The sequence below is a fragment of the Astyanax mexicanus genome, chromosome 12 (genome assembly GCF_023375975.1).
Source record: "Astyanax mexicanus isolate ESR-SI-001 chromosome 12, AstMex3_surface, whole genome shotgun sequence".
In the NCBI taxonomy this organism is placed as follows: domain Eukaryota; kingdom Metazoa; phylum Chordata; class Actinopteri; order Characiformes; family Acestrorhamphidae; genus Astyanax; species Astyanax mexicanus.
Window position 1 is genome coordinate 10,459,625 of NC_064419.1, and position 27,837 is coordinate 10,487,461.

Consider the following 27,837-nt stretch of genomic DNA (forward strand, 5'->3'; position numbering starts at 1 on the left):
TTTTTTTTTCCAGTGTAGTGGGCGGGGCCAAGCTGCTGTTTCATTGGTGGATAACAGCTCTAAAATAGTGTTTTATAAGATTTTATAATAAAGAAAATGAATGATGTCCATTGTAATGGATGCAGGTTTTGAAAGGTTTTAAACTCCCACGAGACCAGCCTAAAAAGGAGTGTTGGCTCCGCCTATCTGTGATGGGTATAAACGCCCTCTCGCTGCTCGCCCCGCCCCCTCATTCTCCTCCTTCCCCTCCACCGGTCTTTTAACAGGCTCGCCAGCGTCCCACAGCAGCGTCCCCTGGACCCGGGAGGAGGCGGCGGCGGCGGCGGCGGCGGCGGGACTGTGTGAGGACACGCAGGGCTCACAGCGGGCGGCCAGCCAGCCAGCAGGACCCCCAGCATCACCCCACACTTCAGCCGGTGAGTGGAAGCTCTGAGGCTCTAGCTCTCTAGCCCTGACAGGTCTACAGTTACGGAGCACAGCTCTCTCACAGCATTAGCCGGTGGAGGGATGCAGCAGCAGCGGCGCGTAATGGGGAATAATCCGCCTGTGTGAGTGAGGGTGAGGAGGGTGAGGGTCGCCAGTGCTTACAGGGGGTTATAGGGTAGGTGGGGGTGAAGTATGCGCTGTGTACCACCGCCTGCTGTCATGTATTTTCTTCTCCTTAAAAAAAAAATATGTTGCTCTGTGTTTCCTACAAGACGCTTAGAAACGTCCCCAAGTATCCGCACTTTAGTAGAGGCTGTAAGTTCGGGCCATTTTTTTAGTCAGTTATTTACGTTAATTCGAAATAAAACCATAAAACAGTAAAATGCTGCAATACTGCTCTTAAACTGCTGCGAACTGCCTGAAAGTAATAATAAACAAGCCCCGCAGTCCCTCAGCTAGTCAGCAGCACGCGCATCAGTCAGAACGCACGAGAATAAAGTGAACTAACTAGTGCGGTGAGGTGCGCGCGCTGCTCTCAGGTGCACAGGTTGCACACATGGAGCAGGAGGGCTAACGTTAACGTTACTGCATGCACACCAAACAACAGCACAGCGACCCACATCCTGAAGCTGTTAGCCCGCAGCAGCAGCAGCAGCAGCGTTAGCCTAACCCTAGTTCATCAGCACAAGAATTATAAAGCCTTCTGGGATTAATCCACTGCATTCAACACAAGGCATTCAACTTCACTAATGTTATTATAACTCACTCATCACTGCACGTGCAGCTCTCAGCCTCTGTTTAATGCAGACAGAGCTTTGTTTCATTACTGGCTTCTGTGTATGGTGGCAGATTTTGGGCTTTTATTCAGCCGGCAGACCTTTTATTATTATTTTTTTTAAAGGGATTGACATCTGCGGTGATTGACAGGCGCTTTATCCTCTCCCTCCGCCGAGGCTTACTTAGGTGACATCACCGTCCAATCACTTCAGCTGAGAGGAGGGATTTCAGACGCATATCCGTCTGTCGCCCCGTCCATCCCTCACTCTGAGACTCTCTAACAGTTTAGCATTTTAAATGGTTTTATTTTATACAAGAGCATCCTGGTGAAAAAAATATACTTAATTGTACTTAAAACATATTCAGAAAGCAATCTAAGCATGCTGTAAATATAATAACAGTTTTATGTGCTTACTTAAAATATATTATAAGTATATTAATATTATGCTTTAATCAAATTTTTGAAAGTAAAGTTTGATCATACTTTTTCTGATACTGTCACAGTAGTTCACTTAAAGTACAATGTATCATTTAACTTTTTAGAAAGTAAATTAAATTACTACATTAATGGTATATTTTAAAAAATATATATTTAGGTATTACATTAATATAACAGTTAACATTACATTACATTACATTTGGTAGACGCTTTTGTCCAAAGCGACTTACATTTACATAGACAGGGCCTAAAGGAGGTCAAAGGGTAATAGTGGGATAGAGAAGGAAAGGAGATGAAGAAGGAGATGAGGTTAGAAGTAATTCATTAGTTAGAGGTGTTAGGAGAGTAAGTGCTTTTTGAAGAGCTCAGTCTTCAGGAGTTTCTTAATAATAGCGAGGGACACTCCTGATCTGATAGTGGAAGGTATGTATTTCAATGAATTTCAATTTAACCCTATCAAGAACATTAGTCAGAACCAAGTGGCTATAAACTATTCTTTTCAGCTTTAACACTTTTAATTTGCAACTTATTGCAAGTTTACAATGTTCACAATTTTTTTTATCTACTTTATAGACACAACCAAACATTTTACACTGTTTGCTTGCTTGAGTAGCTATATCCAATAGATTAAAACAAGTTAAATAAAATCAATACTGTACCCTGATTGGTGTGCTTTTGACATCACATTTTATGCACACCAAAATGAGCCAAAATGAACAAAAGATTCCACAATGTAGTGGGATTAAGATATTTCATAAAGTCATATTTGACTTTGAAATATAGTGCAGTTAAAATAAAAAAGTCATCCAAAATGGAAATACTACAATTTATTTTCTATCATTGTGTCTCACAACAAGAAAAATGTTTTTTTCCAATTATATTTTAATTTATTTAAGATTTATTATTTATAAGTCATTTCAATCTTTTATAGTATAATGTTGTAAACACATTATTAATACAGTAACAACTGCTAGTTTCACATACTGTCAAAAAGTGAGATTTAAACTTTTTCCTGACATCATCATGTGTCTGTTTTGTATACACATTTACACAGATCAGCCATAACATTAGCATGACACATTATTATTATCTGCATCTGCAGCAGCATCTGTCAAGAGGTGGATATACTCGACAGCAAGTGAAGAGTAAGTTACAAAAAGAAAAATTAGCAAACATTACAAAATTAAAATCTGAGAGATGTCTTGTAATGTCTAGATGACTGGGTCGGAACATCTCCCAAACATTAGGCAGGTCTTGTAGGGTGTTGTCACTATCCAGTGGTCAGCTCCAAGACGCAAGGATTACAAAAGAAAAAATATAGGAGACCACTTAAAAATGATGAGTATCTTTGATTTTACCAGAATGCAAATTTTGATGGATGATCACAACCATCAAACTAAGCTGAACTGCGTGAATTTCTGCACCAGGAGTAAAGGCATAAAGTTATCCAAAAGCAGTGTGTAAGACTGGTAGAGGAGAACATGCCAAGATGCATTAAACTGTGATTAAAAAACAGAATTATTCCACCAAATATTGATTTCTGAAAACTGATTCAGGAACTGAAGTGGTCTAATTTTTTTTTCCAGAGCTGTATTTATTCTACAAACAAAGTGGTCTGGTAGGTTTTTTGGATGTAATTGCTTTCAACATTTTGACAGTATTTCTAAAAATGTTCACATTGTTCATATTATTAACATTAACCTGCATTAAAAATATTACACCTTGGGCCTGCACTGTTATAAATGTGTCAGAGTTTAGGAATAAATCTACACTGATGGGCGAGGTACATTTCTGGTGTGTTGCTATTTTTGTGGTTGACAATACAGGAGCTTCATTGACTGAAATAAACCAAGACAACAGTCAATCATCAGAGTCCATTCCTATAGGTGCATCATGCATGCTGCGTACACCCCTGCTCGTTAAACACACACACACACACACACACACACACACACACACACACACACACACGAACACACTGTAAAGCTCAAACCCGACTTTTAACTTAACAGTAAACCGAATAAAGAATAAAATAACATTGCTGCTCCCTTAAATGAGCTGCTAGCGCACCTTCACAGTGTGAACGTGCAGATCAGTATCCTCTGCTGAGACGCACAAAAGCTCCACGCTGTTAAAATATGAATGCGCTAAAGTCAGAACGCGCCTGACTCTTAAAGGGAATGGGTAGTGACACACTGATTGGTTTATTTCATGTTACACCCAGAACACACCTGTGCTTAATTAAGAACATTAGGATGTGCCTTTTGTGCGTTTCAAACAGTGCAAGGCGTTTTTGTGCCCTCAAGACACACCGACACGTCCTAAATCCAGCAGCAAGATCCACAATCCAGCTTCACTATAAATTGCTAAAATAGGGCCCACAGACTGTTGCCTTAATAATACAATTTTTGTACTTTATTATAAAGCTTCTAAATGTTTTACAGCTTCTTCTACTAAAGCTCCTTACTAACTGGCTCTCTCAATCTCTTACTCTCACTCTCTATCTATCATACACTTTGTGTAGGTGGTGGAGATGAGGCCCTGAGCCCTGTGGGTCAGTAAAGTAATTGATTAGATGTAACAGTTGTCTCTGGTGTATGCATTTTTGAATGCACTGCCTCTCATTTTGTTCTGGCATGTGACCATCTTCAGCAGCCATACCGAGAATACATACATGGGGAACATTGCCAGACACATTACTCACAACTCACTGCCTAGTTGTTGTTTTGTTGCTTTATCTAAGTGAGGAAGACAGCGTATGCTGATAGGCCATGCTATCTCTGTATCATCACTAATTTGCCTTCTTTCTCTCTCTCTCTCTCTCCCTCCCTCTTTCTCTCTCTATCTCCACCAGATTATATTAAAGAAGGCCTGAGGTGTGTCTGCAAGCACCAAAGGTGGCAACTTTGGAGTAAAACACTGCAGAAAAGATGAGAGCTAAGACAAAGCAGATTAAAGTATGTTAGACTGTGTAAGATTGAACTTTGTTGAATACATTTGACAGTAGAAAGAAAAGTAAGCTTTTCTTTCTACTAAGAAAAGTGCTCAAACTGAGAAATCAGTTAGAAATTATATAAAAGTTTTTTTTTGTTTTGGCCTGATACATTTTTGAAAGAATAATAATAATAAGAAGAAGAAGAATAAGAAGAGTCATTTCCAGCCATGTAACGTACAGCATGAGAAAATGATGAGAAAGAAAGTGTTAAAGAAGTTTAAAATTGGGATTTACAAGTAAAAAAAGTGGGTCCTTCTCTACTTTATTATTATTAATAATATTAACACATTATAATCCAAGAAAACTCAACTAGATCAAGAGTTAAATCTTGATATCCTCTTTCCTGGAAGTACAAAGAGACTGGACAATAAGTCTTAACATTAATAACTCAATAATAAGCCTAGGGCTTTACAGATTAATCCCATAATGTATGGTAGTGCGCGATCAGTTGGCCAAGCTGAGGCCAGCTCGTCCAGATCCCCACACCTCCCTCGTTCCCCTAGAATGGGCCAGAGGAGGGTCAGCGCCGGCAGCAGAGGCAGCAAGTCTGGTGGAGGAAAAACACTTTCAATGGAGAATATCCAGTCCCTCAACGCTGCCTATGCAGCCTCTGGACCCGTCTACTTAAGCGACCACGAGGCGCTGGCCTCTTCCTCCTACCCGAAAAGCACCATGACCTTGGGGCGAGCCACAAGCCGGACAGCCTACGGCGGCAGGGCCTCTGCGATCGGCAGCAGCCCCAACATCAGCTCCTCCTTGGGGCACCTTCACTCAGACTCAATGGGGTACAGCGATCACGGAACCATGCACCTCCACTCACTGCAGCACCAGGGACCCTCTTCTCCACTGCTGAGGCAGGCCGTGCGGGGCGTGGCAAGAGGAGAGGGGGGTCCCCTGATGGAGCAGTTGAGGGAGTTGCAAAGGGAGAACGACTTGCTCAGGAGAGAGCTTGGTGTGAAGGACAGTAAGCTGGGCTCTTCGGTCAACAGCATCAAGAGCTTCTGGAGTCCTGAACTGAAAAAGGAACGAGGGATGAGGAAAGAGGAGTTGGCGAAGACGTCCGTTCTGAAGGAGCAGATGCGAGTGCTGGATGACGAGAACCAGGTAAGGAGCTTGCACTCTTAAAAATACTCTTAAAAACTGTCAAACTGTGGGAGCAATCCCCAACAACCAATGTGGTTCTCACACTTTTTGGCACTTTTTTGTACTTTTTTTTATAAAGAGTGTACTCTTAGTTTGCCTTATGAAAATATTCTTCAAAATTACAGAACGAGGCTCATGCCATAGCTTTCTTTGCTAATCAGTGCCCATTTCATCATTTTATTTTTACAACAGTTGTATCTCCATTAACGGTTCCTAAAATCTTGCTTACAACAACCACATGAAACATTTTCTAGGAGTCTTAGTGAGTCTTTGAATTTGCGAGGACTAGTGAGAGAATTCACCGGTTATACTGAAAGACAAGACAAGTCTAAGTTTGATAGAATGGCTTCTAAGGGTACGTTCACATTACAGGCCATATCTGATTTGAAAAACTAAGATTTGGCATGTTCACACAGCCATGAAAAAATTAGATCTGAGCCACATTGAGCAAAAATCAGATTTGAGTCACTTGAGCCTGGTAATGTGAACGTACCCTAAGTGACTATAAGTGTTCTCATATCAATACCAGTCCGATCTTATGTAGCAGATAGGCATACTGTTTACAGTAACAGTTTTGTAGGTTTTGGGGATTTATCTGAGTACTTTTAAAATGTGCATTGTGGAACAGTCTCATTTCAATCCAAAGTTGCACTTTCGTCAGCTTGGCTAATTCTACATTTCTTTGGTTTAATGATGCGAAAATGAGTAGAAAAATATGAACTGAGGTCTGTGTGTGTTAGGATTTGTCTGGAACATGGACACAGTCTTGAAAGCTTCCTTTTGACACACCCTGTACTATTTAACCTAGTATTAGTAAGTAGTACAGGATTCTTCAATCCTGGTCCTGGTTCCCCACATGTTTGGAATACTTATGGCTTTCTTTTTTCCCAACACAGCTGATTCCACTATTTAGCTCATTAACAAACCTTTTCAGAGTTCCAGTTGGTGATTTTAAATTTGTTTTAATTTGCTGGACAAGGAGATAATGTACTAGGACCAGGATTAAACAAATCTTAGTTGGTAAGTAGTTAGTATTAGTAAGTAGAGCCCTAGAAGTCATACATCAGTGCATTTAACTAGTTAGATGATTTTGACTGATGCTTTATGTGTGGTAGATAATTTAAGCCATAACTAAAGTGCTTTGATTTAAAAATGTATCATAGACCTGCTCGTTTATTTTATGTTGATTTAAATGGCCACTCCAGCTTATCTAAGACAGAGATACATAAGCTTAACCAGAGTTTATTCTTTAGGTCAGCAGTGATGACCTGAAGACTTGTAGATTAGATTAAGGGGTTCAGGACTGATTTTTGATTTTGGCCTTGTCTGGGAAATGACTGGCCCCAGCAGATCCTTTTAACAAGTCTGAAAATGTTCACAAGGGCCGAGTTCCTGCATGCCTGCCTGCCTCCTCTGATAGCAGCTTGTGTCAGGCAATATTTTCTCTCCTCCGTGTTGCCATGGAGACGACATCCTGTAGACGACAAGTCTGAAGTCTGCAATTTCTCTGATATCTTTTTAATGAAAAACCTGTAATTATGGTTGTGCAACTATATTGTTATCTAATATGCGCTCTTCTTTTTTCTCTTCTTCTGCTAGATTTATCAACGCTAGATTGTTAAATCTGATTATTCAATTCAGGCTTGGATTAGTGGTGGGAGTTTAATTTAATATCACAATGTTTCAGAATTGTTTTTGATATTGCGATATTCTTTAAAATATGACCAAACACTGAATAATACATTTCCGTTTCAGTATTCCCAGTATAATCCCAACTTTATGATATTTGTCGCCCCTTAAAGCTCCACTAGGTAGGATTGAGATTTTGTGCTCCTGGGCTCCCCCTACAGTTGCAGAGTGTAATAAATGTTTCATTAGAACTAAAGGTCGGAAAGCAACTCGCAGTTTTCGCTAACAGTGGTCTCGGCCACCTCGGAAAACTTACAGAGTCTGGTTTGAGCTCAGAGGAGAGCACCGCTCTCCGTCACAAGAGCATCGCTATTCCTCCTATTACACCTCAATGCAGCGCTGCACTGAGTTTCAAGCTGTAATTTTATCATCATTTTATCAAAAATCAAGGAAATCCTACCTAGTGGGATAGACACATGACTTATCAGTAGTAACAGATTTTTGTTGTATTTTTACATATTTTTTGTCATAGTAATGAATGAGGTACAGACATTTGTTCAGTATATTAGATCTCATTATTATTACAATATTGTATAAATATTGACCCTGGCCAGAACAACCGTTTGGTATGTCCTGAAGAAGAAAGTCGTCACTGGTGTACTTAGTAACAGATGAGGTGTTGAACAGGAAGACCAAGGAAATCCACAGCAGTTAATGACAGAAATATTGTGCATGCTGTAAGGAAAGACCCTAAAATAGCTGTTAGTGACATTAGCAATAACGTTCAGAGGGCAGGAGTGAAGGTATCACAATTTATTGTTCACAGAAGACTTCATAAACAATAGTGCTTCTCGGTAGTAATAGATTTTCCCTCCATTTTTTTCGTGGTAATGAATGGGGTACAGAAGTTCAGTTCATTGTTCAGTATATTAGATTATTCAGATTATTATTAAGATTATTATTAAGACAGTCCTACACTCAAAAACACAGCTAGTAAAGATGTAAAGTCTCCTCCTCGCCTTCTTAAGTCGTCTTAAAGCTGCACTGTAAAACCTGCTGCAGTCTGCTCTTGGTTGGTTATGGAAATTTATGAGTATGGTAGTTTTTTGATGCTGCTTCAGGGTGTTCAATAAGCCGTGGTATTTCACATGGCATCCAGCTGAGAGTGTTTGTGGTTAGACATTTCAGAACTGTTCCTGGTACTTTAGTTTTTTATTGAGTAGCTAATCTAACAGCCGGTGGCACCTTCCTCCTGGCCCACTGTCTAGCCTGTCAGCTGGGCTGTCTGAATGCGCAGGGCTTGGGGGGACCATCAGGACTTTAGTCTGCCAAAAAAAGAATCTATCATTATCTGCATCCTTCTGTGCGGAGGGTGTCTCACCCTGTCTCTCCTCTTTTTTCCCTCCTCTCCTTTGTCTCTTACACATGCAGTTATTATCTAGAGATTCCCTCTCTCCCTTTTTCTTTTGAGAATATCTACCTTTTTACAGTTTTATTAGACAACTAATATGTTTTTTCATTATAGCAAATGTTATACATTCTAAACAGGAAGAGGTTTTTGTAGTGAAAGTAGTGTAAAGGATTTTTGACACTTTAGAATAAGGGAACCTCTTTTGGTAAAGTTTAAAGGCATTTCTTGTGTTTCTAGACAGTTTAACAGGTTATGCATTTTCACAGTTCTTTAATTTGTCTTAAGCAATGTCCAGATTGCAGGCAAATTAAATCTGTTCAGATGTCAGTCTGTCTGTTATTTAAAGAGCTACTAAACTCTAAACCAGAGCTACAACTCTGCACATTCTTGCTGGTGGCAGATAAACTGCTTGCTCTTTCACGAGACACGCCCCAAAGTGGCGAGAGAAAGGCGGAGAAAGCGGTTGGGAGTGATGCCGCGTCGCTGCAGTGTGAACAAGAAAAGTTACGTCGCTTTAAATAAACACTGTCAAAATTAAATCCTTCTCTGTAGTTTATCTGTTTGGGTCCGCATTGGACAACGTCTAGATCCGGACCTGGACCGCGGGCCGCCTATTAGTGACCCCTGCTCTAAACCATATTTCTTCATTAATAACTTAAATGAGTTCCTTTGAAGTAATGAAATATACCATTCCTTCTTACAAACTTTATAAACGTTTCCTAACCTAGTGTGGATTGAGCTAACATCAGGGGGATTAGATAATCAGATCTTATTTGTATATGCAGACATAACAAAATGATCTACATGGACCCTTACACTTTTATCACTTTGAATTTGATGAGGTTGTTGTTTGTTGTATTGAAAGGTTGATATTTTCTCTCACACTCATCTTTTAATCGCAAACTCAAATGTTTTAGACTACAGCAAAAAAAAAATAAAAAATCCTTACTGTTCCAATATATTTATTTCCAATTTTTGTTATCCCATTTTCTCCAATTTAGACAGTCAATTACCCAACCCACTTATTAGGACTTCCCCTGTCACTAGTGATGCCTCATCACCAGGAGGGTGAAGACTAGCACATGCCTCCTCTGACACTCCGCCTCTTTTCGAAACAGCTGCTGATGTAGCATTGCTGAGTAGCATCACAGCGCACTCGGAGGAAAATGCTGCGACTCGGTTTCGATACAGCAGCTCACAGACGCCTTTCCCCTCCTATATATTTGGAGGGGAAAGTATTGGATATGTCAAAAATTGGATTTGGGCTCAAAAAGTATGATTAAATGCAATGGCCACATACCATGAAAACCTGAACACACTGGCCTATAGGGTGAGGACATTTCTGTCATTTCACATACAGTATGCCTCTACTCATTTAGCTATAGTGATGCCTTGTTGGTGGTTTAGGGACATGTGCAGGATAGGAGGTAGAGATGACTTTACTTTAGAGATAGAGGTTCTTACTCCTTATTAACACAGTCTATTAATAATGAATAATGATTCTCATTATGGTTTAAATAGCTTGACAAGTTGCTACATAGTGTTATACAGCTTTAATTAAATCGAGGTACGTAGTTCACACTTTATTTCTTTTTCTAAGCAATTATTTAACACACAAGTAGCTTAGAGGGCTCACAGAGCTGAGATGTGAACAAAGCATCAAAATTAGCACTTCTACCCAAACGCAGCAGCTTTGCCAGAGCATCCAAACAAGCAGAACAAATGTGCTTCATGCCAGCTGCCATAATGATTCAGACATTTATTTTTCTTTGTCAAGAACAAATACAATTAGTGCTGCTGAGTGGTAATTCACCACTTAAGCTCTGTGTGCTGAAAATGAAGACATGCTTTAACGAGTACATTCTTTTATATTATTCTTATTATGTTTTGTGAATATGATGTTCTTTATCAATAGGTATTAAATACTGTTATGTTCACTTATTGTGAACATACTGTTTCTTAGTGGCTCTTTAGTTGCTTAGGTTAGTATGTAAACTAATGTTAATTCTAAAAATAACAGTCCTTATTTTTTTTGTTATGTTATCTTTTGTTATAAATGACTCTCTTGGGGTTTCTCCTAAATCTAAATTATTGTAAAAGTAGAAAAAAATATTTGAGAATTGAAGTGCTAATTTGTTGGTTTAAAGTAGCTCTTGTTTGAGAGAGATATTCAAGCTATTCAAGGCTTTCCTGATCATTGGAGATGTCCAATTCTAAAAGGCCTCGTTGGCACATGTTGATGAAGAGCCATTAGGATAATTAAGGTAATTGATCCAATTAGCTGTAATGAAGCTCATGGCTGGTCTGCAAGAGTCTTTTCCAGTAGTTAATATGCTTTTAGTAAACTAAAGGAATCAGAGGCTTTATAAGGCAAATGGGACAGGGCTGGTTTAAAGAAAATATTTATTTTTTTATATAATTTGTTTTCTATTTTATTTCCATTTTTGCCTAAGTTAGCTAGGCCAATTATCCCAGCCATTCAGTTTCTACTTAGCTGTATACCCCCAATCACTGGTGATGCCACAACACAAAGAGGGTGAAGACTCTTAAAGGCACGTGCCTCCACCAACACATGTGAAGTCAGACTCCGCCTCTTTTTAAACTGCTGCTGCTGATGCAGTATTGCCAAGTTGCTTGAAGGAAAGCGCAGCGACTCGGTTCCGATACATAAGCTCACAGACGCCTTGTGCTGATTGACTTCACCATTTGGAGTAATGAAGGGAAAGAGAGCCATCTACCCACCCAGAGAGAGCAAGGCTCTCGACAGGGCATAGCTAGGATTCGAACCAGTGAGTGGTCCGATTACAGACTGTTGGACCACATAGGAATTTTATCTCAGTTAAAATCAATGTAGCCGTGGACCTGCAAGGATTAGGAATTTCCCCAAATCTTTCCCCAACTTGGAAATATTAATTTGACTGACTGTGCTCCCACTGCTTTGCCTCTGCAAGCTCTACAGTAAAACAGTAAAAGTCTGTGGTTGTCTCTTTCTGGAAAATGCTGACTCAATGTTACTGTAAGTGAAAATAATGGAATAGTGGGAATATAGTGGGAAAAACATCACTATATCTTCAGTAACAAGTTTACCTAGTGTGAAAAAGTATTTTGCTCTCTGTTTGAATGAATATATGCACAAATAAAAAAAAAAAAGACTTCCTCAATTACTAGTAATGCTACCAACAGAACATGCACAAGCCTCCTAGGATACATGTAAAATCAGCCACCAGCTTATTAGGAACTGCCACAGATAAAGTATCACTGGGTAGTCATTCAATGCGTTCTGAGGAAAGTGCAGCAACCTGGCTCCAATACAACAGCTAACAGACACCTGTGCTAACCGATATCCCACTAGGAGCAATGTGAAGTAAGAGTGCCCCCTGAGAAAAAAAGGCTAATTGAGCTCTCTTAGACTCTGGCTGCTGACAGCAAGAAGCAGCAGGCTAAGGAAATCTAACCTTATAGTGATCATATTAACAGCACCATAGTAACGCATTGTGTGTGTATTTAGCATAAAAACAATTCGCAATAAAACCATTCCTCTTGTGTAAACAAGTACTAGCCCTTTCCCTCTAAACAGCTGGTTACACCTCCCTTTAAAAGCAGCATTAACTGTCACCGAATGCTGTCAGTAGTTGTTAATTAGTGTCTCCCAACACCACAGAGCAATTGTGGTCCACTGCTCGCTCCTTGAAGAATGTCTTCAGCTCAGGAACATATTAAGGCTTTCAAGCATAAAGTGTGCAATTTAGATTCTGCAGGAACATTTAATTGGGTTTAGGTTAGGGGTAGTCTTGCTGCATAATGCAACTGCACTTTAGCTTCTTAGGATTATTTTTTTTAACTGTATAATACAGTAGCCAACATATACATAATATGTCCAAATGTTTGAGGACAGTCTATTCTACTGAATGCATTCAGCTGCTTTAAGTTGCACTCATTTTGACACACAGCTTTAAATGCACTAATTTATGCTTGTCTGGTATCTGTAGAGAAGTACTGCCAATAACACCATGCCTAATACCAGACATGCACTAAAAGAAGTATAAAGTCTAAAAGAAATATAAAGAAATAAAAAATCTGTGTTTTCTGGAATGATGGAGCTCCATTCAGTGCTTGAGCTGGGGATCAGGGAATGATTTTGTTTGTGAATGCATATTTCTGTTTTTCTGTTTCATGGACTTTTACTTGAATGAATGCACTGGGGACTATTCCAATAGTCTTGTTTAACACCACACAATAGTGTGTAAAACAGAGCATTTCTATATATTTACAGAGAAGAACATGCTTAAATAATGATTTTGCCAGCTGTTAACTACCAATACCTAGTAAATGGAGTCACCCATCTGAGAGAAGTGACGCTGTAAATACTGCGTGTGTAAACAGCATGGAGCAGAAACAACGTTTGTTCATAGCTGTGGTAATTAGCGTTATCTAGCTAATATATCAGATTCAACTGCACCTTTTCAGCAGTTTTGCTCAAATAAAGCGAGTATATTTGATAGCTGGGTTAGATTGAGAACGGATCACATTCTCACCACAAGCGAACTGCTCCAGATTTTGTTCGAGGCCGGATCGAGAACACCTCCTCTAGCTGGTGTTGGACTGGTTGCTTTGATCTGCAACTACAGTGCAATTACTGTTTTCGCACTAAGGGTACAAACAAACCAAAGTCTGTTTTAACTGAACCAAATAGTGCTGGTGTGAAAATTCTCGATGCTCAGCAGATTTCAATTTGCTTTGTCATATTTGGGGTCACCAGTATTCAGCTGCTTTGTCTCTCATAAAACCAAACGTCCAAAAAAACTCTAAAAATGTGACTCTCATAAGATAAACTTTTTCACTAATGGGGAAAAGTCCTCATGCTGTAAAGTGCTTTCTGTATGACTGTGCTAAATCTGCAAGAAAGGTCTAAACATTGGCCGATTCTGAAAACCTATCAAACAGAGAGCAAAAGGAATTCAAATCAGTTGGTCAGTTTGTTTGTAATGATGGATTTTGGCAAACTTTAGACTTTTCCAGACTTTGTGTATGTGTAACACGTGCGCACATTTTATAAGTCTGATGTACCCTTACTGAGTGCACAGTGTCTTGGGAGTGTTGGCCCTATTTTAGTGATATATACTTTGGTATAGTGAGGGTGTCTTGCACAGCTCAAAACGCACAAAAGGCATAAACTAACACTAAACGTTAAAATTAGTAACGCCACTAACGTTGGGTATACGCTGTATAACACGTTTTGGAACCCTTCTTTAATTTTACAGCATAAAACATGACCCTTTAAAAGCAGAAAAAAATATTGGAAAATCAGGTCATCCTTTAAAGGTAATGTCCTAACAAAAAAAAAAAATAAAAAAAAAGGCTGCTGGGAACTTGGCTTTTGGTCCACCCACTCCTGGGACATGTGAGCGCCTGATTTAAATACACAAACACTAACATTACACCCATAAAATATCTTACTCTCAATCACTAATGTCGGATGAAAATCACATGAATGCATGACTCTTGAAAAAAACATAGATGGCAGGAGGGAATCAACCATAACATTAAAGACATCAATGAGCCCTGAAGCTCCCCAAAGTCCCATGCAGCTCAGACAGCAGCAACACAATAAAAATCACATGAAAATATTGTGCGTTAGCGTTTCAGGGTTAAATAATCATGGGTGTGTTTTGGGTTAATGTGAAATAAAGCATTCGGCATGTCACTTGCCATTCCCTTTCGGAGCCAGGTGCGCTCAGACTTTGGCACAATGGTATCTTAACAGTGTGTCACTTTTGTGCGTCTGATCTGCACGTTCACGCTGTGAAGGTGTGCCAAAAGGTAATTTAAGGAACAGCAATGTTATTTTATTCTTTATTCTGTTTAATGTTGATGTAAAAGCAGGATATACATGCAACAGTGTGTGCAATTTGTGTGTGCAAGGTGCGGTGGCTGTAAATGCTACGCTCCTGCATGGCTATGGTTGTCAGGGTTTAAAACAGTTAGTGGCGCACATGTGTTTCTCACCTGTATTTACCTGAACACACTTCACTTCCAGACCACCACACCCATCAGTGTAGATATATTCCTAAACTCCCGATGCAATTTTAACGGCACGGGAGCAAGATGTAAAAAAATTTGACTGTTGACGGGGTGTAAGATAGCAACACGCTTCGCACTGTACCTTGCGCTGGGTAATAGAAAGAACCCTGACATTGCCTTTGCCATTGCTGATAATGAAAAAGAACAAAAAGCACTGTAAAGCAGACCTAAATGTACCTTTGAAGAGTATAAAACACCCCAAAGTCATTTTCAAGTTCAAAAGCTGCAGCCTCTGTCTCTTCTCAACTCTGGAACAACGTGCCCAAACTTCTCAGCAGGAACTTCAGTGCCTTTCTTCCCTCGGCAGTGCACGTAGCTCTGTATTCCTGGACTAGTGATGTTATGACCCAGTTCTGTCTTCACATTTTGTTGGTGAAAGGTGGCCTTTCATGAGGATCTAAGGGCAGTTCTGCTCCTTCTCTTATAATGGTTAAATTTAGGATTTGGGTCAGGTGAACTTGTCCCCCGTTTAGATAGAGCTATCAGAACAGGTACCACTGCTCTCCCTTTAAACCTCATTAGCCCATTTTCATCATTTAAACCTTTGTAATTCAGAAGTAGAATCAAATTGAATTAAATCCACTTTATTCATCTATGAGGGGCAGTTCCTTCACAAGATACAAAAGACAACAGAAGCAAAAAACCCTGAAGACCAAGCAATTACTGTGAACACATTTAGAATTCTGACTGCTTCAGACAAAAGGTCTCTTTCTGTTAGTTAAATAGCATCATGCATTGGTGATGATGGTCAAGGGGCAACAGTTCAAAAGCAAAATAAAGAGCATGCAATGAGTCCATAAAGATAAAACATCTTTTTACTGTTATCACTACTTTTACATCGTCTACACAATACAGTCAGAGATCTCAGTGAAAGATCGAACAATATTAAATGCTGTTTTTTAAATGCAGAGACAGAAAAAACAACAAAAATGGCAAAACCACATCATATGAAAGGAAAAAACATCAACAAATTAGATGAATGAACAAATGAAAAAAGTAGCAATAGTTCACACAGCACGTGCTTTAGTTTTTCTTTTAGTCATTTAATAAAAATTGTCGTTTTGTTGAAGTTCCAGAGCAAAACTAAAGATACCATTTTTGGACACCACACATTTTTGTTCCTGATCAACTGATCTTGGGGTAAGCAGAACAACATCAGCCAATTTTATTTAGATGCTGCTTCAAATGCAATTTCTATTCTTTAGTCAACCAGTCATTCAGCTTGATCTCTATTAAATGTACTGGCCATATGTGCTATATGTACTATATGAATTTACAATTATCCTAACTGATAAAATTCTAGATGGAGGATAGGCTTACATTTATAATAACTTATAAAACAGTAAAAAAGTATGTAAACATCACATTTCACACATTTCCTGGCTTGCTGTATTAGTGCCTACTTACTTCTTAGTGGTGCTGCAAACTGGTAAGACTTTAGCTGCTTTAATCATCAACAAATTATTTCTATGTTACTCTAAAACTCAGATACTCTGTTGATGCAGATGGTCTGTTCCAGCCACTGCTGTGCTTAAAAAAAAATAAAAAAATATGTTAATGGAGATGGAAAATGGGATATTTTGTCATTGAAACAGCAGTTGATAGAAGACATTTGTACAAGAAACTGCTTTTCATAACAACAATTAACCTGTGTGTGTGTGTGTGTGTATGTACAGGGGTTAGACAATGAAACTGAAACACCTGGTTTTAGACCACAATAATGTATTGTCCTGACGGACAGTTCTGGTGGAAACAGTAGAGTTAAGGGTCACATTGAATTCTGCCGTAATTTGATCAGCCGTGTTTTTATGTTTTTTTGGATACAATCCGGGTTAGCACCCAAATATCCCTTTCAGACAGCTTCCTCTTACAGCGTCCACAGTTAATCCTGTTGGATGTGGTCGGTCCTTCTTGGTGGTATGCTGACATTACCCTGGATACCGTGGCTCTTGATACATCACAAAGACTTGCTGCCTTGGTCACAGATGCGCCAGCAAGACGTGCACCAACAATTTGTCCTCTTTTGAACTCTGGTATGTCACCCATAATGTTGTGTGCATTGTGCAATATATTAAGAGCAAAACTGTGCTCTTACCCTGCTAATTGAACCTTCACACTCTGCTCTTACTGGTGCAATGTGCAATTAATGAAGATTGGCCACCAGGCTGCTCCAATTTAATGATGTACCTCCCACACTAAAATGACAGGTGTTTCAGTTTCATTGCCCAACTCTTTTATGTATGTAAAGCTAGAACTAAAGAGGTGAAGCATAAAGTCTAATATCATTTACTGAAAGAAAAATAGCCTCATTATTAGCCCACCACAAACCTCTAAACAGACTGTGAAATAAGGGGGTAAAACAGCAAATGAAGTGGTTTTATATATGAAATAATTGATTAGGCACGAAACAAATTAGAGAAATTTGAGTTGGAAAGAGAGGAAATCAAAAGCTAAGCTCTGCAAACTGTGTACACACTCCAACAGGCTTTGAGATGTGAGGAGCTGAAGCCTGTGTTTTGGCACAGTACACTAAGCAGTCCTCCCACGCGCAGACTCTTTGAGGAGAGGCTCAGATTCAGTATTCTGCTGCTGAATTCATTACCAGCTTCAAAACGTGATAAATGGGGGCAGTGCATCCTCTTTAGCCTCATTATTTGTATAGCTGTCGTTTTTCTTTTATATCTTTCAAACAGAGAGAGACGCGTCTTGAGTAATGACTTAGAGCCCTATCTTAAACTCTTTGCAAGGCGCATTGTGATGCTCATTGCTATCTTTCACCCCGTCAACAGACTATTTTCACGCCTTGCACCCGCACCATTAAAAGAGCGTCGGAGTTTAGGAATAAATGTACTGTATAGAGGTGAGTATATAAAACTGTAGCTTGCTTCTAACCCTGGCAAGCACTGCTGCAGCAGCATTAGCCGCTAACCACGCTAAGCGCTAGCTCTTTTGCCAGTCAGAGGTGAGCATTATCGGCCTGTAGCCTGCTGCTAACCCTGGCTAGCACTGCTGGAGCAGCATTAGCATTAGCCGCTTACTGCGCTAAGCGCTAGCTCTTTTGCCGATCAGAGAAGTGTATATATCAAAGCCTGCTGCTAACCCCAGGTAGCACTGCTGGAGCAGCATAAGCATTAGCCGTTAACTGTGCTAAGTGCTAGCTCTTTCGCTGTTTAGAGGAAAGTATATCAAACTGTAGCCTGCTGCTAACCTCAGGTAGCACTGCTGGAACAGCATTAGAATTAACCGCTAACTGCGCTAAGCGCTAGCTTTTTTGCCGATCAGAGGCAAGTATATCAGAGTGTAGCCTGCTGCTAACCCGGGCTAGCACTGTTGTAGCAGTGTTAGCATTAACCGCTAACCACACCTAACGCTAGCTCTTTCACCGTTTAGAGGCGAGTATATCAGACTGTAGTCTGTGTGTTTACCTTATTTAAACCAGCTATGTGGGATGACTTCTAGCTAATATCGCCCTGGCTTACGGGAACACTCAGAGTTTCTCAGTGTTGGGCTGTCGGGTGGCATTTACTAGCGCTACCGCTAGCAGTTAGATGCTAATTCTAATGTTGCTGCACCTGTTCTTAGTAGACATATGGAAATCTAATCTTTACTCAATCTGACGTGCTTTACTGACTCTAAACAGTTTTCAGAAGAGAAATCTGTATAGATTAAGTGTTTTTTTTTAAGAATTACAATTTTGTTTACTTAGCTTAGCTTGACTTAACTTAGTTACCACCCTCCACCACCCACCGACAATGTTTATTGAGAATGCGCCTTATAATCCTTTGCGCCATATAGTGCAAAAAATATGGTACACTGATAGGCCTGGTGGTCTGGAAGTGAGATGTGTACACTGTGTACGCTGCACTGTTAAGATACCAATGTGCCAAAGACAGAGTGTACTTGCATCTTAAAGGTAATGGCAAGTGAAACGGGGGTTTATTTCCAGATACAGCCAAAACAAACACACAGATGAGTAATTAAGAGAATAAGTTCATGTTTTTTGCTCGTTTGGAGCTGCGCAAGGTGTAATTTTTGCATCCTCACGATACCAAATACACACCAACAGACACGCCCTAAATCCAGCTGCGTGATGCGTGTTTGATGGCTCGCCTATAGATCACTAAAATAGGGCCTTTAGTCACTTGCAGTGTCTGACACTTTGCAGGGTGCAATTAATGTGTCTATAAGAGCAATGTGGGAGGACTGCTTCATTTATGGCTGGGTACATCCTTTATAAATCCTTGTAAAAATCATACAAAATATGAATTTACTAAAAACTTTTTTATTATTTAATGTGGGAATGTAATTTTAGAGCATATTTTCTTTTTATTTTGGAAGACTGCACTCTTCAAAGGAGGCTCTACTCTCTGTTGGATGCCTCTAGCCTGGATACAAGAGTGTCTGCTTTTAAAGACTTTTTTAAAACCACAAAACCAAAAATAATACTCCTTTCACTACAAAACTACAACAAAACAACATTCAGGTTAAGCAGCCCTTTTTTATTCATACATACACTTTATACAGGGTACATAAATGTATGCAGACACTCCTTTTAATAAAAACTTTTACGATGCACCCATTACTGGCGCATGCATTTACATGGTTTACATGCAGAGCTATAGATGTGTTGGAGACTAAATTCACCATGCCCTTGCTACCATTTGGCATATATAGGGGTATACAGTGAAGCAGTGGAACCAGCTTCTGTATTACTTGCTGGAGCTCCAGCCAATACCTCTGGGATACGTTTGAGTGGCGTATTTGATCTATAACTGATCATCCATTATCAGTACATGATCTCACTAATGCTTTAATGGCAGAATGCCAACAAATCCTTATAGCAATGTACTGAAATGTAGTGTAAGATTTTGACAGAGGGCTAAAGAGCTGAAACTGTTACTGCAGCAAATGGGGAAAAGCTATTATTTTCCTTGATTTTAGAAGCAACACTGAAACAGTTGGTGTTTAGAAACGTGTATGGAAAACACTTATGGGGAGAAGATGTGTTGCAGAGAATTAATAAGATTAATGCTGCTAAAGCTCTAACTTTGATGGTGGCTTGGTCTTCTGAGCTAGTGTATGGCAGCTTAAGTCTCTATTGAATGCATGGCTTTCACCTCAATTTAAAATCTAATTCACTTACTGGCTAACGTTTAGGTCCTCTTGCACAGTTTGTTTATACTGTATTTAAACTGTGTTTATTTTAGCCACACTGCAACTTGTTCTTCTGTACCTGAATCATCAACAGTAGTTTAACATGTCTGATGAGACTGAAAGTAATTAAAAAAGTAAAAAAAAATATTAAATTTTATTGACTTTAAATTACATTATTCTATAATTTAAGACTTTTTATGATGTTTTAAACATATGTTTAGTGGAGAGCTAGGTAGGCTTGAGTTAGGTTGAGTATAGTCTTAACTAGGGGTGGGCGATGTGGCCCTAAAATAATATCACAATATTTTATGTTATTTTTGTGATAATGATACTTTTGGCGATATGACAAAACACTGATATGTATATATATATATATATATATATATATATATATATATATTTTTTTTTTTCTAGAATACACTACCGCACAATACTAATAATGCACTCCATATATCTCCGTATATCCAGTACTGCAGTACAATTAATGATATTGGACAGATATAATCTGTCTCTAGTAGATACATAATGGGAAATGAGAACAAATTTTTCTTTTGCCAAAAACAGCAAAAAAGTAGTCCCTTGATGTGTTAATTAGGGGTGGTGATATGGCACGATATTTCCGGGTTCAAAATCGTTCGCGATATTCAAAAATGTTGCCGATATTATCGCGTACAATATGATAGGGCACACCCCTAGTCTTAACTCTGTGGAACACTGCATATAGAACATTTTATTAAACTGATTTTTTAGTCTTCATCATAAAACATTTATCAGAACAGAAAAAAAAACATGACACTTCAGCCGTCAGAAAATATGACAGTTCTAAACACTGTAAAATAAAAATAAAAAATGTTTTTATAAGTAATTACAGGAACCATGACAGATTGACAAATCTGCATCACTGTGATCAACTTTGCATCCAAGAGAAAACACAAAACACAGTGACAAGATAAATTGTCAATTTCAAAGCTGTTTTAACAGGCTCCATCGAAATGTCATTTCCTCCTAAAATAATCCTTAGCAGCATCTTAAGAAACATTCCATTATTCTGTTTGAGTAAATGACTACTATTGCAACTTCTTTACTTTGCTCTGTTTATAATTACAAAGTTCAGATGCTTCCTTTCGTTTCCTGACCAAGTTTGCACACACTGCAGCAGGGATTTTAGCCTTAGACTATTTAAGTTCAGTTTTTTCCATTAATAAAATGGCAGTGTGTTTGCTAATTGTCCTCTCTCTCGCTCTCTCTCACTCTCTCTCTCTCTCTCTCTCTCTCTCTCTCTCTCTCTCACACTATATATATATATATATATATATATATTATATATATATATATTTATATACTAGTTTATCTTAAACAGTTAGAATATCATTGAGAAGTTATTTTATTTCAGTAATTCAGTTCAAAATGTGAAACTCATATATTATATATATGTATTACACACAGAGTGATCTATTTTAGGATTTTGTTTTATTGTTGATGATTATGGCTTACAGCTAATGAAAACCCAAAAGTCCGTGTCTCAGAAAGTTTAAATATTATGTAAGACCAATTGGTACTTTTGTCAGTGTGTGCAAAATGAAATCCATATTTTGAAATTCATTACTGAAATAAAGTTACTTTCCAATGACATTCTAATTTCTTAAGATGCACAAGTATAGCCACATTATTGCAGAGTTTTCACATGCAGAGTTCTTCATCTAAAAAACGTGGAGTAGAAAAAAATCCAGCCACTTTTTTTTTTTTTTTTTTTAATTCATAAACTGCCAGTCTGAGATTACTTTATATTATATCAGTGTGTAAGCTTTCAGATGTTAAGGAGGGAAAATTAGACGACTTCTAGCAGGTAATAAAACACAAAAGTAATTTAACTACTCTGTACACAAACATCCAAAGTACTTTTAAGAATGACACCTTACTGCCATCTATTGGAAAACCTGCGCCTTGCTCTAATTTTCTTATCTTGATCATTGCTTTTAGTCTGCAGTGCAGGAATGTAGCACTTACTTTTAGAGTGTGTTTGCTTATTTGTGTATTTCAGCATTACTTCTAGAAAATATATACATACTTTAATAAAAAAAAAAATTCAGTATTTTAGTCCTTATTTATTTTTTTATCACAGCTCAGGGCAGTTTTTTTACACAAGGATTCAAACTGCAATCCAATTGATTATTTACCATATTCTAAGCCATAGTTTAATTTTTTTTTATTTAAAAACATAAACTGTTATCAATGGACCAGGACGTTTTTATGTAAACAAAACAATCATTTTTTAGAGTACTGCACAGCATTTTGAGTTTTTTTTACTGAAATGAAAATATGTTCTACAGCTAGAATTAATTCCTGTCTAGGAAATTGACTCTTTAAGTTTGTATAGTCGGAAACAAGTCAGTAGCAGTTGCATCTTCACTTACCTTACTTTAATCTTGTTTTCATTGCATCTCCACTAGCATTATTACACTTTTCTCTGAAATGTTTAAATGTCTCTTTAGACAAGAATTATAGGGTAACTAATCCTCCTGGTTTTAGCTGACTCCACATTCAGCTCAAATTTGAAAAAAAAAAAATGCTTTAAAAAAATAGGAGGAGTAGTTTGGGAGAAGCACTGAGTGATGTATGGGTTTAGAGATGGGGAACACATTTCAGCTATTAATGAAAAAAAAATATATATGGTTTAGGGTTTGGTGCATCTTTAAGGTGCCATCCAAAAGACAAAAACATTGATATCTGTAGGGATTCTTAAAACTGTTTACATTTAACCTAATCAAGGATCTCTATTTTGTGTAGTGTTGTCTACACAAAAAAACAAGGACAACCAAGTTTCTTGAAGTTTGAAATATGCATGTGCTGTAATGCATTTTGCTGGTAAAAAGGTTTCTATTTGGAGTAAACATATACTACTTAGTTTAAGCAACCGGTATGAATATACTGTATTTATAGTTTTAAAAGTGTTTTAGAGTTTTATCCTATTTGTTTTTTCCTATTGTTAAACTGTACTATATTTTTTCTGCATAGTATCATAACCATACAGCTTACATTGCTTCTGTTATTTTATTTGCTGTCATTTTATTCCCATTTTTAAGAAATCTTTCCTTTTTTCTCCTGTTTTTGCAACATACCATAACATGCTGCAGTTTTCGGATTCTGAAAGACCTCAGGTTTGTTTTCTTTGTTTGTCATGTTTGTTTGCCTATTTGTGTTGATGCCCTGTTTTCTGCATCTATCTTTTATTACTAAGTGCTATAGAAACATGTCACGTATAATGTGTATAAAGTGTATAATGTGTATAAAATGTGTACCCCAAACCTGTCCTCAAAACTTAAGTTTATGTTTCTCTCCATTTGTTGTCACTGTTTAAAAAAAATAGTATGCATTCTAAATATTATATTTAAAGAAGGAATTGGGGAAAAAAAAAACTAGAATTCTTAATAACCAGCTTAATTTACAGGCGTTTCAATTTCAAATGTTTACATAAATAAAAATAATAATAAGGTTATTCATTGTCTTTTAAATTATAAACAACCCCAATTTCAATGAAGATGGGACGTTGTGTAAAACATAAATAAAAACAAAATACGATGATTTCTAAATCTTTTTTAACCTACATTCAGCTGAAAACAGTTCATAGCCCCATCCTTACTTGTGAACGACCTGTGAGTTTTTCAGTAATGCTCCCTTATACCTAATCATGACCCTCACCTGTTACCAATTAACCTGTTCACCTGTGACATGTTTTAATCAGGTGTTTATTCAGCATACCTCTTTCCCAATCTTTGGTTGTACCAGTCCCTGCTTCTTTAGAACATGTTGCAGCATCTAATTCAAAATGAGTAAATATTTACAAAAAATAAGTTTATCCGTTTAAATATTAAATATCTTGTGTTTGTAGTTTATTTACTTGAATATAGGTTGAAAATTATTTTCAAATCATAATCGAATTCTGTTTTTATTTATGTTTTACAAAACATCCAAACGTCATTGGAATTGGGGTTGTAAAAAGAAAATAATAATAAAATAAACACCAAATTATATAGAATTACATGTTTACATGACTATGGTCTTGTGTGTGTGTGTATGTGTCTGTGCATTTAGCGGTCTTAAATTTTTCTATATTTAACCCTATTTTATCCTCAAAAAATTATTAAATAATAATTATTTTATAATTATAATTATATAACAACAATTGTGACCCAAGTTTATTTTACATGTTATATTAATTTGTTTACTATTTAAATAATCTTTTAAAAATAACCCTGCCGCCCCAAACCCACTAATTTAACCAGAATACATGAAGAAATATGCATGTCACCATACAGTTCATTGATTTACCTAAAAAAAAAAAAAAAAATTTCTTTTTGATGTTTTAAAATATTTATATTATTTCTAAGTACATATTTTCAAATCTAAAACATTTAGAATTAAAATTATTTTATGTTAATAAAAATAGTAACATGTATTATGTTAGGGGTAATTTTGACTCCAGGACAATAAAGGCGCAATTAAAATTCTTAAATTTTCTCATAAATCATCAGTGTGCCTATGTGTATGTGCCTATGTGGCTATGTGTATGAATTCTACCAGTCAGGTAATAAGGAGCAGTAAAGAAACTCCACTAAAGTACAGAGTTATACAAGAGTTTCAGTTTAGTTCTCCATTAGTATTAGCATTAGCTGCTAACTGCTCTAAGTGCTAGTGCTCTTTTCTTGTTTAGAGGTGAGTATTATTGGCCTGTAGCCTGATGCTAACCCCGGCTAGCACTGCTGAATCAGCATTAGCATTAGCCGCTAACCGCAGAACTAGCTCTTTCACTGTTTAGAGGCAAGTATATTAGACTGCACTCTGCATTTTTACTGTGTTAAAACAAGCTATGTGGGACGAACAGTTATCTGATATCTCCCTGGCTTACTGGAACACTCAGGGTTCCTCAGTGTAGCGCTGTCCGGCTGCATTAGCGGCTAACCACTAGCGCTGCGGTTAGTGGCTAATTCTAAAGCTCCAGTAGCATTAGCCGTAGCTCCAAGCTAACTGTAGATAAACAGAAGCGATTTACTCACCCAAAATAAACAGTTTTCAGGAGAGAAAATATGTGTAGATTAATATCCAGTGCTCGTTTGACTTTAAAAATAATGTTTTGTTTTTTTTAAGAATTAGAGTTTTGTTTACTTAACTAGCTAATTTAATTAGTTATCCCTTGCCACCACCACCCAGCGGTGAGACCTGCTGAATTAAAGGGAAAACATGGCGACACCCCTGTTTCTTACCTGTGTCGCTTAAAATGTGCCTTATTATCCAGTTCGCCTCATGTATATAAAAAAAAAAGACCAGAAAATAGGTGTTTATTGATAGCGTGCCTTATAATCTGGTGCGCCTTAACATGGAAACATTGTGTAACAAAGTTCTTGCCCTACTACAATTATAGCTAGTTATGTTAGAGCTCTAAAGTTTTTTGAAGAAACTAAAATTACATTTAATAGTGACCTTAGTGAATAGTAACCTTTGTGTAAAATACTGATATTTGTATGCTTAATACAGCTAAAACAGCCTGGGGTCAAATTGACGGCAAAGAACATAGATGCGTACAACATGTGTACAAGACACAGAAAACATATCATCATGTTAATGTTATGTTTACCCAGTTTTCCCTATTAAATTAAGAAAATGTATTTAATATGAAGTAAATAAAATGATATCAATCATTTATTTAAATACAGCTCTGGAAAAAAAAATAAGAGACCACTTAAAAATGTTGAATTTCTTTGATTTTACAAAATATAATCAAGAGGAAGATGGACGATCACAAGCCATCGAACCAAGCTGAACTGCTTGAATTTTTGCAACAGGAATGGCATAAAGTAATCCAAAAGCAGTGTGTGGAGGAGAACATGCCAAGATGCATGGAAACTGTAACTAAAAACGAGGGTTATTCCACCAAATACTGATTTTTGAACTCTTAAAACTTTATGAATATGAACTTGTTTTCTTTGCATTTTTTGAATTATTATCTGAAAGCACTGTAATTTTTTTTGTTATTTCAGCCATTTCCATTTTCTGCAAATAAATGCTGTAAATGACAATATTTTTATTTGGAATTTGGGAGAAATGTTGTCTGTGGTTTATAGAATAAAACAATAATGTTCATTTTAAAAACATATACCTTTAAAAACATATACCTATAAATGACAAAATCAGAGAAACAAAAAAATTGTTTTTTTTTTCCTGAGCTGTATGTTAAACATGTAATGGGGTCAAATTGACCCCAAAGATAATTGGAGGATTAACATGTCTTTGTTTGCACTTTACAGCACCTTCAGATTACCATCCAGGCTTTACAGGAGGAGCTCCGAACCCAGAGGGATTTAAATCAGCTCCTGCAGCAGGAAAACCGCGGAGGCCTGTCTGACGCTGCGTCCGACCGATTTCCTGTCCTGGAGCTCACAGAGGACAACTTCCATCATTTACAGACTGAGCATGAGCGGCAGGCCAAGGAGCTCTTCCTCCTCCGGAAGACTCTTGAGGAGATGGAGCTCCGCATCGAGACCCAGAAGCAGACACTGGGTTCACGGGATGAGTCTATCAAAAAGCTGCTGGATATGCTTCAGAACAAGGGTCTCCCGAGGTCAGGGCTGCCTGACGAAGAGGGTTTGAGGGTCAGACGCGAGACTGAGGAACAGCTGGGCCATTTGGAGATCATTCTGGAGCAGAAAGAGAATGAGAACATGCATCTGAGAGAGGTAAGTTTTAATGTGGTTTGGAAAAAATACAAAAATGCATTTCAGGTCCTTCAAGCTTGTTCTTGAGATGTGCAAATCACACAGTTTGTCTAGTACCTGAAGAGAAGTATTTCCAATAGGTTTGGAGCAGATCAACATGAACCTATTGGTTCCTTTCTCTCTCTCACTCTCTCTCTCTCTCTCTCTCTCTCTCTCTCTCTCTCTCTCTCTCTCTCTCTCTCTCACTCACCCCCACACACACACATACATACAGCCTGCAGCTTAGTTTTTTACTGTTTGACCCGTGCAAGTGTTCATTTCCCCATTAAAGCTTCTTTGTGTCCAGTATAAATAATGATAATTATACCAGAGCTTGTTCCGACCCTGCAATGTAATTGGCTGAGAGGTGTTTTTCTGATGCAAGAAGAGTCCTGTGTTTAAGTGCACCTGTAAAAAAGGAAAATAAAAATAAAACCCATACACAAACATACAACTTATAATGCCTTTAACCCCTTTAAACCTTCCTCAAGGCGACACGAAATCCCACCCCCCCCCCCCCCCCCCCCACGCCCCGGATCTCTCTCCGTCTACCCACTACAATCCACACATTTACATATAAGAAAAGTAGACATATAAAATATTACAAATAAATTAATAAAGATAAATAAAAAATATAGAAAAATAGACAATGAACTCAATCACTCTGCACTTTTTCTTTAACTACACTGTGAGCCATATCCCAGGCCTGAAGTGTTTTAAGGCTGGTTGCATGCATGTGAGCAACAGATCTTTCCATGAGAACAATATTGAGAAAGGAGTTAGCCCACTTTCGCCACTCTAAAGAGTGTGGTGGTTGCCATCTTAAAGCCAACATTTTCTTGGCGGCGGCTGAGAGGTGTTCTATGAGTGCCGTTATCAGCCGGTAATGCACTGTAACTGAAGCTCTCCATGTATTACTACGACACATACAGGTAACCTAGCAATGATGCAGCGCTTACAAGTCAAACAGCGCAGCTACAAACAAAGCAGCAATGGAACTATTTTAACTTGCAGAGTGTTTATGACCAAACAG

General features: G+C 37.9%; 1 protein-coding gene across 6 annotated transcripts in view; it reads left to right on the forward strand.

Moving 5' to 3' along the window:
* The first annotated feature begins 300 nt into the window (after window positions 1-300).
* LOC103032091 (ERC protein 2) overlaps window positions 301-27,837 on the forward strand; it is a 452,130-nt gene continuing 424,593 nt past the window's right edge. For 4 of the 6 annotated variants that reach the window (XM_049485682.1, XM_049485684.1, XM_049485686.1 and 1 more), the window contains exons 1-4: window positions 301-416; window positions 4,497-5,741; window positions 23,190-23,213; window positions 26,358-26,786. In XM_049485682.1, coding sequence (XP_049341639.1) covers window positions 5,064-5,741; window positions 23,190-23,213; window positions 26,358-26,786 — 1,131 coding nt within the window. In that variant the 5' untranslated portion in view covers window positions 301-416; window positions 4,497-5,063. The remainder of the gene's footprint in view (window positions 417-4,496; window positions 5,742-23,189; window positions 23,214-26,357; window positions 26,787-27,837) is intronic. The other 2 variants (XM_049485683.1, XM_049485685.1) reach the window with 1 other exon arrangement.